General features: G+C 42.4%; 1 protein-coding gene across 3 annotated transcripts in view; it reads left to right on the top strand.

Annotated features, from left to right (window-relative positions):
* FGGY (FGGY carbohydrate kinase domain containing) overlaps nt 1-15,236 on the top strand; it is a 459,128-nt gene that overhangs the window by 41,108 nt on the left and 402,784 nt on the right. For all 3 annotated transcript variants that reach the window (XM_004607300.2, XM_055140354.1, XM_055140355.1), the window contains 2 exons: nt 3,157-3,268; nt 11,156-11,307. In XM_004607300.2, coding sequence (XP_004607357.2) covers nt 3,157-3,268; nt 11,156-11,307 — 264 coding nt within the window. The remainder of the gene's footprint in view (nt 1-3,156; nt 3,269-11,155; nt 11,308-15,236) is intronic.

Raw genomic sequence — 15,236 nt, 5'->3', positions numbered from 1 at the left:
GACAGCATAGAGGTCAGGGGAGCTGACTTGATCCCTGGCATTGCGTACTTCCTCAGATTGCCAATTCTAGCCTTAATGCCTCACCGCAGGACCACTGGGGTGCTCTGGTGCTCCTCAGCCCTCCAGAACCCAAATAGCACAGCGTTCTTAGACCCTCACATTGAACCAGCCAGCCAGGCTGGCTGAGTGTTGCCAGGATTGCCCGCCAGACACCCTGAATGCTGCTTTGAAGGCATTCCCCCGAAAAAATTGCATAAAGAAGAGAAAAAGCTCCTCCCCTCACAGCCTACAGTTGTATACTTTATTCATACTTATGAATCATTTTCCAATCTATCTTCTATAGCCCCGATTTAAAAAAAAACAAACTTAGCTTGAGATGCAAATTATGGACCATAAGATCAATCTATTGGGCATGTTTATTTTGGTGGTTTTTATTCAGTTGATTAAGGTGTGTGATCATCACCACAATGATACAAGTAATCATTTGTATAGCTCTAAGAAGGCTGTTTTCTTACCCAAGAAAATGACCCTGCATGTTTCTATTGGTAGTTTGTTCCCCGCTTGTCTTAGATTACTATTTATCTGCTTCCTCTCATTCTCCTTTAGAAATTTGATGTAAGTGGGACCATACAATGCACATTCTTCTGTGTCTGGCTTCTTTGGCATGATGTTGTGGGAATCATTTGTGTTGCTGCTCATCATGTTGCTGTTGTGCCTTTTAAAATTATTTGCTGAGTATTGTTTCATTGTGTGAGCACGCCCCACAGAGTTTAGCCACTTAGTTAAATCATGAGAGATGTTTGATTTGTTTTGAGCTTGGGAGCATTATGAACAATGCTGCTATGAATAGTCAGATACAAGTCTTTGGGTGACATGTGATGAAATTGCTTTGTGTATGGCGTAATTTTTTAAAAGCTGACAAACTTCTTTTATTTTGAAAATTTACATTTGAACCCACAATATAGAATGGTTCTACTTTCTCCATAATTTTCTTTCACGTAGTAATATTACCTTTTAAATTATAGTGGTTCTGGTAATCATTGTGAATTTGGCTTGAATTTCCTTGATAGCTGATAATATTAGCATATTTTAAGGTACTTATTGGTCATTTGTTTCCCTTGGTGAAGTGTATGTTCAAATCCTCTATCTGTTTTTATTTGGGTTTGTCCTATTATCATAGAGTTATAAGGATTATTATTATTTGAGTGAGGCTTGGCCCAAGCATGTGGAAAGTGGCCTGGAGCATGGCAGTGGTGGGGTAGTGAACATATTCCTGGATCGTGTGGCCACGCAACCCATCATCATAATGGATTTTTTATATATGTATATATATTATGTATGTTATATATATATATACATATATATATAAAATATAGGGCTGGAGTGATAGCACAGTGGTTGGGCATTCGCCTTTCACGCGGCCTGACCCGAGTTCGATTCCTCCACCCCTCTCGGAGAGCCCGGCAAGCTACCGAGAATATGGAGCCCGCATGGCAGAGCCTGGCGAGCTACTCGCGCGCATTGGATATGCCAAAAACAGTAACAATAAGTCTCTCAATGAGAGATGTTACTGGTGCCCGCTCAACAAATTGATGAGCAACAGGATGACAGTGAGAGTGATTAAATTATAATTTAATAATTATTATTTTATTTTTAATTATTTATATAAAATAAAATAAATTATATTTAAAAATATTTATAAAGACTATAGGTGTATAGTATAATAGCATATATAAGTTTAAATAGTATGCAACATATGAAATAGTATATACATAATATAGATTATAACTTCCTTAAATTTATGCATATGATTTTATATCATCTGTAAAGAAAAAAATTCAACTTATTTCAAATTTATATTTAAAATAATTTCATTTTCATGTCTTATTGGATTGGCAAGAACTTCTGGCCCAAGGTTGAATTGGAGTGGTAAAAGAGAGTATCTTTTCTTTGTTTGATTTATTTCCAGCTTGGGAGTATTAATATTGCACCCAATAGAGTGCAGCCATTCATTTTTATCATGAAAAGTGATGTTATCAGTATTTTTTTCATATTATTAAGTTGTGGAAGCTCCCTTACTAATTGCTTTATAGAATGTTTGTATGTGTGTATTTCTTGCAACATTTGTTGAAATGAGAATCAATGTTTATACTTTATTCTTTAAAAATGTTTAACATTATTATACTGGTTTTACTCTTACATGCATGGTGCATAATACATTTTTAAGTGAAGCAAGATTTATCATTAATATATTTTGAGTTTTATACCTTTAGTATGTATTGATCTGTTATACCTTAAAATTCTCTAAGGTTTTGTTTAGCTTTTGGGATCAGTCTAATATGATTGTGTAAAACATTTTAGAAAAATGTTTCCTTTACTATATTTGCAGCAAATTTTTGTGGAATTGCATTGTTTCTTCCTTAAAGGTTTGATATTTTTATTTTTATTTTTAAGTGTATTTTCCAACCTCTTCACACAGCTGCATCCAGAAGTTTCTTCTCTCTTATTTTTAGTGGCTGGTAGAATATTACATTTTACAGATGTCTCACATGTGATTTATTTAATAAAATATTCTTCCAATTTTTAAATATATTCTTGAGTAATTCTATAGTTAATCTTCATCTATGTATAATTTTACTTATGCTAATAATTTGCTAAGATGGATTCCTGGAAATAGGATTATTGTGCCAAATATTTTGTCTGTTTTTAATTTTAATGAATACTATAACATTATTCTACAGAATATTTTAATACATTGTTACATTGTTGGAATAATGATCAAGATGGTCCACATCTCCCTATATTTCCATTACTGTTTAGTCTTTATATTTTTGCCAGTATTAAAAAGCAAAAATCTTTACTTTTATTTGTATTAATTGTAATGAAGTTGGGAATCTCTTTGTACGTTTGTTTTTTTGTTTTATGAAGTGATTTCTGTCTTTGGCTTTATTTCCAAGTAGATTGGTTGACCTGTCCTTATTAACTTTTTTTTGAATTCTCTGGGGGTTTTGGTATCAGTAATATTAAACAGATGGAAGATCTGTTTTTATGGCATTGTTTTTTAATTATCATTAATTTATTTCTAGTCATAATGCATTTTTACATTGTCTGCTTAATAGTCTGGCATTGTAATTTGTGTTCTTGTTTGTTAAACAGAAAGTTGTACAAGGGATTGATTTATCCCAGATCCGAGGACTTGGGTTTGATGCCACGTGTTCTCTCGTCGTCTTGGACAAGCAGTTTCATCCATTGCCTGTAAACCAGGAAGGTACCACCTTTCCTTCATCTCTCTCTGGTGGCGGGTGGGAGACTGGCAGGTTGTGGCTTGGATGCCCAAGCCAAAGTGCCCAGGTGAAATAAGATTGGAGATCTCTTACAGGGTGAAATGAGGTCGAAGGTCTCTTACTGCTGATCTTGAGAATTATGGGTGGAACAAGGAGACCAGGAGTCAGGTTCCAGAGTTTAAAAGTTTGAAGTGCAGTCAATAGGACTGGGGTGGCATGGGAGTCTGGGTCAGGAAAGACTTGGCTCCCTACAGCCCCCAAAGTTCCAGGAGAAAGCTTGATAAAGAACCTATGGGAGTGAAGTCATGAAGTTGTTTATAAATGGATAGACATGAAGAGTATCATGCTAAGTGAAATGAGTCAGAAAGAGAGGGACAGACATAGAGGGACGGCACTCATCTGTGGAGTATAAAATAACATCCATATGAGGCTGACGCCCAAGGACAGTAGATACAAGGGCCAGGGGGATTGCCCCATAGCTGGGAGACTGCTTCATGAATGGAGGGGATAAGGCAGGTGAAATAGAAAAGGGATCACTAAGAAAATGATGGCTGGAGGAACCAGTTGGGATGGGAGATGCATGCCCAAAGTAGACAATAGACCAAACGTGATGACCTCTCAGTGTCTGCATTGCAAGTCATAATGCCCCAAAGTAGAGAGAGAGTATGGAGAATATGGTCTGCCATGGAGGCAGGGGGAGGGTGGGAAAGGGGGGGTATACTGGGGATATTGGTGGTGGGAATGGGCACTGGTGGAGGGATGGGTGTTTGACTGTTGTGAGATTGTAACCCAAACATGAAAACTTGTGACTATCTCATGGTGATTCAATAACATTTAAAAAAAAAAAAAAAGAACCTATGGGAGTGGCTGGGAGCGATAGTACAGCGAGTAGGGTGATTGCCTTGTACTGCGCCAACCTGGGTTTGATCCCCAGCACCCCATATGGTCCCCTAAGCACTGCTGGGAGTAATTCCTGAGTGCAAAGCCAGGAGTAACCCCTGTGCATCATCGGGTGTGACCCAAAAAGGGGGAAAAAAAAAAAGAACGTATGGGAGCAGCCTAGAACAGCCTTGTGGTCTGCACTGCCTTAGGAAGGATATGTCAGGCCCAGCCTTTGTTTGGCCTGTGAGCCTTCGTTATTGGAGTGGGTGACTTCAGTGTCTTCAGAGGAGACAGAACTAGGCAGACAGGACCACGCATCACACAGAAGCAAAGCAGATGGCCTCTGTTTTCAGCAGCCAGACCCAAGGACAGGCCCATTTCATGCCGTAGTGTTAACAGACACTTGTAACCATGGATACGAAGTGTTTCAAAGGTAAAGGGCCACTTTAGGTCAGAAATCTTTCACAACAGGTGAGGCTGTGTCCCCTTTGAAGAATTTTGGTGGGTAGCCCTAGACCTGAGGCAGCAAACCCAAAAGTCTTACCTGGATCAGGTATCCTAGAATGCGTTGTGGAGGTAAGATTTTAGAAAAACGAGAGCGTATGTGAGGAGATAAACTTGCAGTGATATTTAACTTTGTAATGAGCTGAACATTGGAATGGTGGAGACTGTGGTGCTCTGAAATGGATGCTCCCTCTCAGGTGTGTGGTGAGGACACTTGCAGTGAGTGTGGCCACGGTGGCCATTAGGAACATGTTTGGATAGAGTGTGTTTAAGAACCCTCGCTTGTGGTATCGAAGTGCCTTTAACTGGTGTCTGTAGGCCTGAGGGCACAGCGCACTGGGGCACGCTGGGGTTGGAGTCAGGTTTAGCCCACATCACATCTCCGCTCTGCTACTGCTGTGATTTTTGTGAATCACTTGTGTTCAAAAAGGTTAATGGTTAGAGCTTGGTGGTGATGATGAAGGTGCACACATGCATACACGCACACACACATACACATACATTTCTCCTTGTGTTCTTATGTTTATCACCACCTTCTACTTGCTAGGTCAGTCTTATTAAGTTCTGATCAGTTTCAGAAATGATTCATAAGAGTGGGCCTTGTTCTCCGTGACCTTCCAGTGTTTCCTTTAGCATTGTTCTGACACAGGGGAGCAGAGCAGCCCAGGTGTTGACCACTTCAGGAAGCAGAGAGCAGAGTAATGGGCCCCCTACAGCACCTTGCAGCTCCAGGGCATGAGAACTACAGCACTAGGAGGCTTGACCCTGTAGCCGGTCACCTGGGTGGCTGACTCTAGGTTGAGTCAGGGGAGGGTCTGCTATAGATGCTGGAGGATTTCAGATTTTGGATGGGCCCGTGGCTCCTAAGAGCCACAGTCTCCCATAGGTTCCCAGGACTCTGTCTTCTAATATGATAAAATGTCTTTAAAACAATAATTTTTTTTTTCATTGCTGGGGATCAGATCCCGATCTCATGCATTCAAGGCATATGTGCTTTACTGCTGAGCTACATCACTAGGTCCTAAAACATATGGTCTTAAATTCTGGCTATTGATAACCATAAATTGGGGATTATTTAAAAATTACTAATTGACAAGTGTCCTGGAAATATACAGGGTTTATGGCATATGCCTTGCCTTGCATGAGCCTGAGCTGACCAGACTTGATCTCTGGTGGCACATGACCTCCTAACCATCTTTGGGTGTAGTGCTGTGCCCTCCCAGCACCACCAGGTGTGGCCTGGTACTGATGGCATTTCAGGGCTGGAGCTGCAATGCAGCTTTGGGCCCTAGCTCTGATGTTGACGACCCTGTTGACTGCATGTATCTGGAAGTGGTCCCTGGGCCCCCTGAGCCCAGCTTGGGAGACACCCCTCCCCCACCAAATTACTAATTTATGAAATTTACCTAATCATGAGGTTTGTGTTTAGTTGACTGGGGGTGATGGTGGCCTTTTTTAGGAAAGATCATTTTAAGGGAGTTAGGTGGCAATTCTAGGATATGGATGACTGCTGGGCACAGATAAATGGACTGTTAAGATATTAAGAATAAGAACTGTGAAAGTGGAGGGGAGAGTTTCTTCTTGCTAAACCTGCCAGGATGTGACCCTTTTGGATGGCACCTTTACTCTCATTGTAGGTAGAATTGCTTCCTGCTCACAGGCCTTCTATTAAAAGGCTACGTAGGTTACAACCCTAATTACAAGTGTTGAAATAATTTTATTCCACCTACTAGGTTAAAATGTGCCTATTCATCAAATCCTCCCTGGTTTTGTGCCTTTCAGTAACTTCTGTGAAGGTCAAGCTGTATTTGAAATACATTAGCCTAGGCTCGCAAGTGAAAAGAGCATTTTAAAGGTGGTTTCAAGGGTCTTTCACAGTAAGGCCCCTCTAGCAACATGACAGTGCCCACCTCAAGAGGGTCACAGGTTCTTCCCCCACATTCTCTCCCTGGCTTACAGGAGAGAACATGGAAGAAGCATGGAGGTGTGGGACCCAGACATACATCATCACCATTGCAACGAAATCCACAAGATCACAAGAGCAGTTTCCATCATTAGATGTAGAAATAATCCCACGAAGGACAATAGCTGAGGAGCACTAACCATTGCTCTTGGATGGGAGGACCTCCACGTTAGTCTTTTCTCTTTGCCTTCCCTTTCCTTTGATGACTGCAGCTCACAACAGCCCCTGGATCGGAGAGGGCTTTGCCATATGCTTCCTGTTTCTGAAGGCTTCCCCACGACCCCAAGCTCAGATCACAGCTCTGGTTACATCTTACCAGCTATGGGACTCTTGATGGGCGGGGACAGGAACCAGTGGGGTCAGGTAGACAGTTAATATTCCAACTGCTCTGCAGCAGAAGCCCAGTATTACAGAAATTTTGTTAATTCACGGTACGTTTCCTCCCACAAGTGTGCCTCAAACACCCTCGGTGAGGTGTTTGGGTTATTAATGAACTGGGTACATGGATGAAAAATATGTTCTTAGGCTAACTATAGAACTCCAGTTTATTGGGCCTCATTGCCTCCAATTCTGTAATACGCAAATCTTCCTGGATTTGCGCATTGTTGGTATCCCATGCTGTGTCCCGTGTGGAATCTTCTTCATTCTTCTCCCCTGGCCAACCGCGGGTTGTCCATGGTCCAGGCTAAATTCAAGCTTTTCCACTTGGGGGAGCATCTCTTTGCAGTCTCGGACTCAGCAAATGAGAGGTTTCTGGGCGTGACTTCTTCTCAGCTGCAGCCCTAATCGAGTCATTCTGTTCTGGTGGCCAGCAGTCCTGAGAGAGACTTGTTCTACACAGCCTCATGAACTGAGGGACTGAGGCCCAGCCTTCCTGGTTTCTCAGCACCCAGAACTGGACCTGACTAGAAGCTGACGCTCAATGAGAGGGTCAGCAGAGTAGCTGCTCAGTAGAGTCAGTTATTTGTGTTATTTTTTTCCCAACAAGAACTGAAACAGGAAAATCATTCCTAATTAGTCAGTATAACAAAGCCATTGATTCTACACACATCTCATTGTGCCCTGCTGACTGCATTTCGGCCGCCTCTCTGAATGGAGGTGGGGCGAGCTGATTGGCTTGTCTGTACAGTTGAAAGCTGAGCAGCAGGTATATTAGGCTGGAAGCAGCTGTGACTTACGTACAGTACTCAAGAAGCCATACTGATGGGGGCTGGAGCAATAGCACAGCGGGTAGGGCATTTGCCTTGCATGCGGCCGACCCGGGTTCGATTCCCAGCATCCCATATGGTCCCCTGAGCACCGCCATGGGTAATTCCTGAGTGCAGAGCCAGGAGTGACTCCTGTGCATCTCCAGGTGTGACCCAAAAAGAAAAGAGAAAAAAAAAAAGAAGCCATACTGATTACCCGCCAACCCCCATACAGGGTGGTGTGCGGCACTCTCACATTCTGATTTGATGATACTTCTAGATGAGACCTGGACACCAGTAGAGTCAACACTATTAATTCTCTTAGCTTTGTGATCCCAAAGTGTTACACAAACTGGGAACAGAGCTTACATTCTGTTAAGCTGTAGAATCACTTCTCTCTTACCCACATGCACGCACGCGCGCGCACACACACACACACACACAATATGGAAAGACTCATGGAAAATCTTATGTACTCACATACACGTACACACAACTCGGATCGACTTACGGAAGACCTTAGGTACTTTCTCTTATTTTCAAAATATTCCCATTGTTTGAGGAGTTTTTATTGCGCATGTAGTATCTCCAGACAGAGAAACCAGTAACTGAGGTGTTGTCTCATTATGCTGATGACCCAATTAAAATATGTTTTTAAAGGTGTCTTTGTGTTTTCTTAGCAACTTACTTTTTTAAAGCATCCTGAAAATAACAGACCCCTATTTGCCCACTAGTCAGGATAAACTGGTGAAATTTCACTGTCTCTGCCTCACCATTTTTTTTTTTTAATTAAAAAAGAAGTGAGGGCTTCTTTTTTTGTTAAAAAAGAAGCAGAGAAGCGAGGGCTTCTTTTTTTGTTAAAAAAGAAGCAGAGAGTCACTTGCTCCACACCTGGCTGTCTTCCCTGGGGCCTCCTCAAAGGGAATGGGCTCCAGCTTCCCTCCCCAGCCCAAGCAGAGCTCCTGGCGGCCATAGACCTCCGGAGCCTAGCCGCAGTCATGCTCAAGGCCAGCATCCAGAGACTTAAAATCCAGCTCCTGGAAGCGTGCAGCCAACTTATCTTATAGCCTACTTCTCCCTCTGGGAGAACCTGGCAAACTACTGAGAGTTTCCTGCCCACATGGGAGAGCCTGGCAAGGTCCCCATGGTGTATTAATATGCTCAAACCAGTAACAAGCTGGGTCTTATTCCTCTGACCCTGAAAGAGCCTCCAGTATGGCATCATTGGAAAGATAGAGAGAGGCTTCTAAAATCTCAGGGCTTGGACTAATGGAGATGTTACTGAGACCGCTCGAGAAATTCGTCGATCAACAGGATGATGGTGATGATAATGATGATGATGATGATGATGATGATGATGATGATGATGATGATGATGATGATGATGAAAATAGAAGCAGTGCTGATGAGATAGTACAAGGGTTCATGCACTTGCTTTGTATCCTGAAGACCCTGGTTCAACTCCCTGGCACTACCTGGTCTGCTAAGCACCAACTCTGAGCTCTTATTCATAGGCAAAGAGCCAGCAGTAAGCCCTGAGCACCACCAGGTGTGGCCTCAGCACCCCTGCTCTCAGTTTGGGGGAGCATACCAGCAGTGTGTGGACTCAGGGGCCCTCCAGCAGTGTTGGGGCCTGTGCTCAGGGTCTGTGCCAAGCTGCCACCTGCACATGACTGTGGTCTCTGCCCTGTGTCTTGCAAGTGTGCTTTCTTTGACCACAGAGGCATGTGCCCATGATGACAAACAACAGGTACTGTGGATTAACATGGCCCAGCTGGTTTTATTATTCATGCTGAGGTGCCCAAATCTGCTTTCTTCATCTTACCAAATTTTATTTTTTCACCTATTCTCTGCAGAGATCTGTTTTCAAAGCACACTAAAGTCTTTTTCCAGCTGTGAGCTGGTTGGCACGTCGTCAGCCTCGGAGTCAGGTTTTCACTGAAAGTGAGCTAGATTAGTGGATTGTTCTGAGGATTAGGTGAGATTCTGCATATAAAATGCTGGGAACAAAGTTTGAGAAGTTTGAGACTTGTGCACACACACACACAGAGCAAGAGAGAGAGAGTGCTTCATAAACATTTGCTGTTATTGATGTTGTACCATTGCTGTAGTTATTTGGCCATAAAGTAAAATGACGTGGCGATGCCTGGCTCAGAAGGAAAGTCTTCCGTACACAGCCTTCCTTCTTAGACTCTCCAGGTCCAGCCATGACTTTGCTCTGCATTTTGCCTCCAGGAATGCAGAGACTGGAAGAAAAATGTCTTCCCTTTGGTATGTGATAATTTAATGGATGCTAGAGAGACAAAGGGACAGTTGGTTCCCCTGTGCTGCATGATGGCAGGGAACATGAGGGGGTGGTGTCTGTGTTCTTTTTCTATCTGGTTCTAAATTAAATTCTGTTCCTTGCAACTTGCTACTCCTGAGTGCCTAGTAAGTGAGAGGTGTTTGTCATCTTCCTTATGCAAATGATCTTTTGTTTAATAAATCAGAGGGCTTAGTTAATCCTTACAGGCTATGGGGTATCACTGTCACCATTTTATGGATGAGGACACTGAGACTAAGACAAACCTAAAAACGTTCTCAGTTTGTCTGTCACTCCACCTTCTCCTTCAGTCTGCCTGCCTGCTTCCCAGATGTGTCTGCTTCCCATTGAACCATTCATATCCCAGATTAAGCAGGAGAACCTACATCATTTGAGTTTAATCCATGTAGTAGAATAATGTAAATAAAAGCTATCATATTTATATATATATAGGAAATATACTCCTATTACATATATTAATATCCTCAAAATAGTTGCCTGTATTTAAAGGAGACAGATGTAAAAGGACCAAGAATTTGCCTTAGACTTATTTCATGGACCTTTTTTCTGAGTATATACTAGAAGTTTTTCTGGAACAAAAGGACGAGGAAAGGAGTAGAAGTTGGGAAACATTAAATGATAGTCCAGTTAATTGGTAGATTTTGACTGGTCTCAGTGCAGACATTTTGCCTTGGGGCTCTAGTCCTAGAACCACTCCCTTGAAGTGAAATCTAAGATTTAGGACTGTTCGGGTCAGTGGGTGGTGATACTCTCGTTGCACACTGTTCGTAGAAGAAATTGCACTTTCAGAGCCGGAGCTATAGCACAGCGGGTAGGGCATTTGCTTTGCATGAGGCCAACCCGGGTTTGACCCCCAGCATCTCATATGGTCCCCTAAGCACCACCAGGAGTAATTTCTGAGTGTAGTCAGGAGTGTATCTTTTGCACTTGGCTCATGATCAGCCACCGTGGCCCCTTGCATTTTGGAGGAAGAGAATGAATGTGTGTCCCCATCTCTGTTCTTCTGTGCTAGGGGATTCCCGTCGCAACATCATCATGTGGATGGACCACCGAGCGGTGAGTCAGGTGAATAGGATCAATGACACCAAGCACGGGGTTCTGCAGTACGTGGGTGGCGTGATGTCGGTGGAGATGCAGGCTCCCAAACTTCTGTGGCTCAAAGAGGTAAGTACAGGGTAGAGAAAGGGAGGCATTGGTGCAAAGCTCCAGTTATTGTGGCTCTGTCTGTACCCAGAACCCTGCGAAAGTCCCTTCTGTTTGATTTTTCCAACAGCTCTAGTGGGAAGCTTGATCCCGTTTTATTGATGAGGCTGTAGTTAAATCATTCCATGTTTACGTGCTTAGCTCACGCGTGGCCCTGGGTTAAGTATTTGGCACAGATGATCTCTCTGAACTCCAACTGCATGCTGCAAGCCTCCACCTCATCCCCCTTCGGCCTGGGTCTGTGTCCTATAGACATGAGAATGAAAGCTCAGTGAAAAGAAACATCTCATCCAAAGTGATAGTTGTGTGACTGAGCTGGGATTTGAACACGAACATTTGTCTCTTTCCCATGACCAGTTAGACCCCACACTTGATTCCTGGACCCCCATTTATGAGACTTTGGAATATCTAGGGAACCTGCAGGGGGATCATATGGTTGAGAAAAGAGGAGCTGAGGGCATAAAATCAGTAGGCTGGTAGGCTAATTGGTCTTGAAGGTGAACCAGAGGACCATTGGCCGGCCTCTCACCTCAGTACTGCAGCTGGTCCTTCCTGCTCTCCTGGTCTGTGGACCTGGGATCAGCTGTCAGAGGGACAGCTGGGTGTACTTTGGAGGTGAGACTCCCCAGAAGACAGAAATACTGCAGTCGAGCCACCATGGCTCACGGGCAAAGGCATACGGGTCCTCGTACAGCGGGAGGCCTTCACCGTGCCCTTTATATTTAAGGTCTATGTGTTTTAGGTTGACATACGTCTCCTTAATAAGAACTGTCAGATAAAAGGGAAAATGCCATTTGAATTTTTCATAACCCCCAGCAGTCTAGCTTTTCCATTTGGTCTCAATGATTCTGACTCTCCTCTTAATGAAGGCCAAATGTAAATTAAGTTTTGTCAGCCCGGAACAGCTGGAGTTTCCTATCTTTTATAAACATGAAACATTGTAGGGTAACAAGGTGCAGACTGAGAAAGGTCAAGGAAGTTAACGGGCTGATGCCAATCGTGACAGTTCAGTGCTAATGGAAGATAATTAACGAGCTTGTAGGGGCTGCAGAGAGATGGTCCAGTTTGTCCTTTAACAAGGTTCCTCTTCTTTGCCTTTGTCAGCAGAGCAGAAGGCTAATCGTTTGATGGTTGGCGATTTTCCTTGTTCATTCTAAAACTCGGAATCAAAAGTCTGGCAGGAAGGCCAGAGGAATTTGTTGGTGGGTTTGGAAACTTTCATCTGTCCCTTCCATCTTCCTTGTCTCTGGCCCTCTGCTTCTGTTCCCCTGACAAATTATTAGGGAAGCAATTCTCTGATTGATTAATGGACCTCTCCCAGTACATTAGGTTCTTTGGAGGAATCTGGGACTTGGCTGCCCTTAGGGGTGGGTTGGTAACTTCCTGTTATCTCTGGAAGGGGCAAGTCGAGCACCTTGTCTTAGAAACTAATGAAAGAAAACTCTGTTAAAACTTAGGAGAGTCTGATTTTTATTTTTTGTATAAAATAAGAGGCTTTCCCTATTTTATTTTTAGTGCCTCGTCTGATTTTCTTGATAATGCCCCATCTTCTTGATTATGGTATCTATTTGCTTATGTCTAGGTATCTTCTGAATTTGAAACTATGAAAGATAAAGTGTCTAGTTGCCTTTATTCTAAATAAATGTACTTTTTTTTTCTCTCTCTCAATGACAGTAGGGTGAAAAGTGGAGTTTTTCTTTCATAATTACTCTGATTTTAAATTTCATTAAGATAATTCCATCTCACACTCCATCAGATATTAGCAGTAGAGCCAATATAGAGAAACTTTGGGAGATGGAAATTCTGTAATAAACAAAATTTTAGTATTGAAGTCAGGTATTAAAATCTTTCTCCAACATATATTAATTTTGGAGATCTTAGAAATAAGTTAAGTGGCTGTCTCTGAATCTTGGTACTTATAACTCTAAAATGGGGATAGTCTTGTCAGTCTTGTGGAATGATTGGAATTTAGTTATAGCGCAGCGGATAGGGCATTCACTTTGCATGAGGCCAACCTGGGTTAGATTCCTCCACCCCTCTTGGAGAGCCCAGCAAGCTACCGAGAGTATCTCGCCCGCATGGCAGAGCCTGGCAAGCTATCCGTGGCATATTTGATATACCAAAAACCGTAACAAGTCTCACGATGGAAACGTTACTGGTGCCCACTTGAGCAAATCGATGAGCAACGGAATGACAGTGACAGTGACAGTAGTGTATAAAGTCACTTATACAGCACATATTCAAATAGACGTTTAGTTTTCACCTCCATTGTGTGTGTGTGTGTGTGTGTGTGTGTGTGTGTGTGTGTGTGTTTTAATGTCTGATGATGAGCATTGCAGTGACATCCTATTACCACTGGAGAGAATTTTTTAAACACTAGAATATCTAATTTCATGGTGCTGGTTGTAATGAGTGGTGTGTTTCCTGTTTGACGAATAGCTAAGAAAAGCATCTAAAAAATCACCACAAAGTTGCTAGAGACTATTATAGAAACTAGACAGCAGAAGAGAACAAAGCCTGGTGTTAGCATTGTGTATTGATTTGGATCACCAATAGGCTATGTATAAAGTCTATACCTAAAGCAGCCTGTTCTTAGCTGCTAAGCAGATGGATTCTTCTAAAATTCAGTGCCTCCAGTTCCAGGATTATTCCACAAGCTTTATTTGATTTAATCTTTAGACTGCTTTTGTGGAGTCGATATTAACTCTTTTTTTATGGATGCGGAAACTGAAGCTCAGAGAGTCAAGTATGCACCCCTGGTTGCATACCGGGTGCACGTCCAAAGCCATCTGCCCCTCTGGGGGACCTGTGCTGTTGCCTGTGAGAATCCAGCTGTGGGCTGTGTCTTCACTGAGCCTGTTTAGAGAGGAGAGCGAGCAATCAACATCAGACAAGTAAACATGAAAACAATAGCTCATGCGGAGTGCATATGGTACTTATATCTACCTCGCACTTCCCTATGCACTTTGTCCGTGTTCAACTCAATCTACTCCTCGCAATCAGCATAGAGTGTCTTTCTTTCTTCCTTCCTTCCTTCCTTCCTTCCTTCCTTCCTTCCTTCCTTCCTTCCTTCCTTTCTTTCTTTCTTTCTTTCTTTCTTTCTTTCTTTCTTTCTTTCTTTCTTTCTTTCTTTCTTTCTTTCTTTCTTTCTTTCTTTCTCTCTTTCTCTCTTTCTCTCTCTCTCTCTCTCTCTCTTTCTCTCTTTCTCTCTTTCTCTTCTTTCTTTCTTTCTTTCTTTCTTTCTTTCTTTCTTTCTTTCTTTCTTTCTTTCTTTCTTTCTTTCTTTCTTTCTTTCTTTCTCTCTTTCTCTCTTTCTTTCTTTCTTTCTCTCTTTCTTTCTTTCTTTCTCTCTCTCTCTCTTTCTTTCTTTCTTTCTTTCTTTCTTTCTTTCTTTCTTTCTTTCTTTCTTTCTTTCTTTCTTTCTTTCTTTCTTTCTTTCTTTCCTTCTTTCTTCCTTTCTTCCTTTCTTCCTTTCCTTCTTTCTTTTTTTAAAGAGAATAAAATGGTTTTGAGACAGTAAGCAGCTTGTCCAGGGTGGCTTAACATGGCAAGGCTGGAATTTGAACCCTGGATCCCGAGTATGAGCTTATCGCTGTTTCATTCTCCTTGCCTCTTCAAGTGTTTGTTTTACAGGCTTTGACTAAATTAGTTCAATGAACGAATTTTATAGGGGCTGACTTCAGGAGGAATTGAGGTGCCTTATAGAGGATTCTTTATTAATTTAGCAGATACTGTCTACCATGTGTTAGGACACTGTTTCTGTTATTAGGGCTGTCCAGTGAAGAAAGTGTGGGTACAGGGGAGGTTCTGTGAAAAGGGTACACACACACACACACACACACACATACACACACACACACATACACACACACATTGCATGCACATAGGTA

The sequence above is a fragment of the Sorex araneus genome, chromosome 5, assembly GCF_027595985.1.
Source record: "Sorex araneus isolate mSorAra2 chromosome 5, mSorAra2.pri, whole genome shotgun sequence".
Classification (NCBI taxonomy): domain Eukaryota; kingdom Metazoa; phylum Chordata; class Mammalia; order Eulipotyphla; family Soricidae; genus Sorex; species Sorex araneus.
This window is presented reverse-complemented; position numbering and strand designations above follow the sequence as displayed.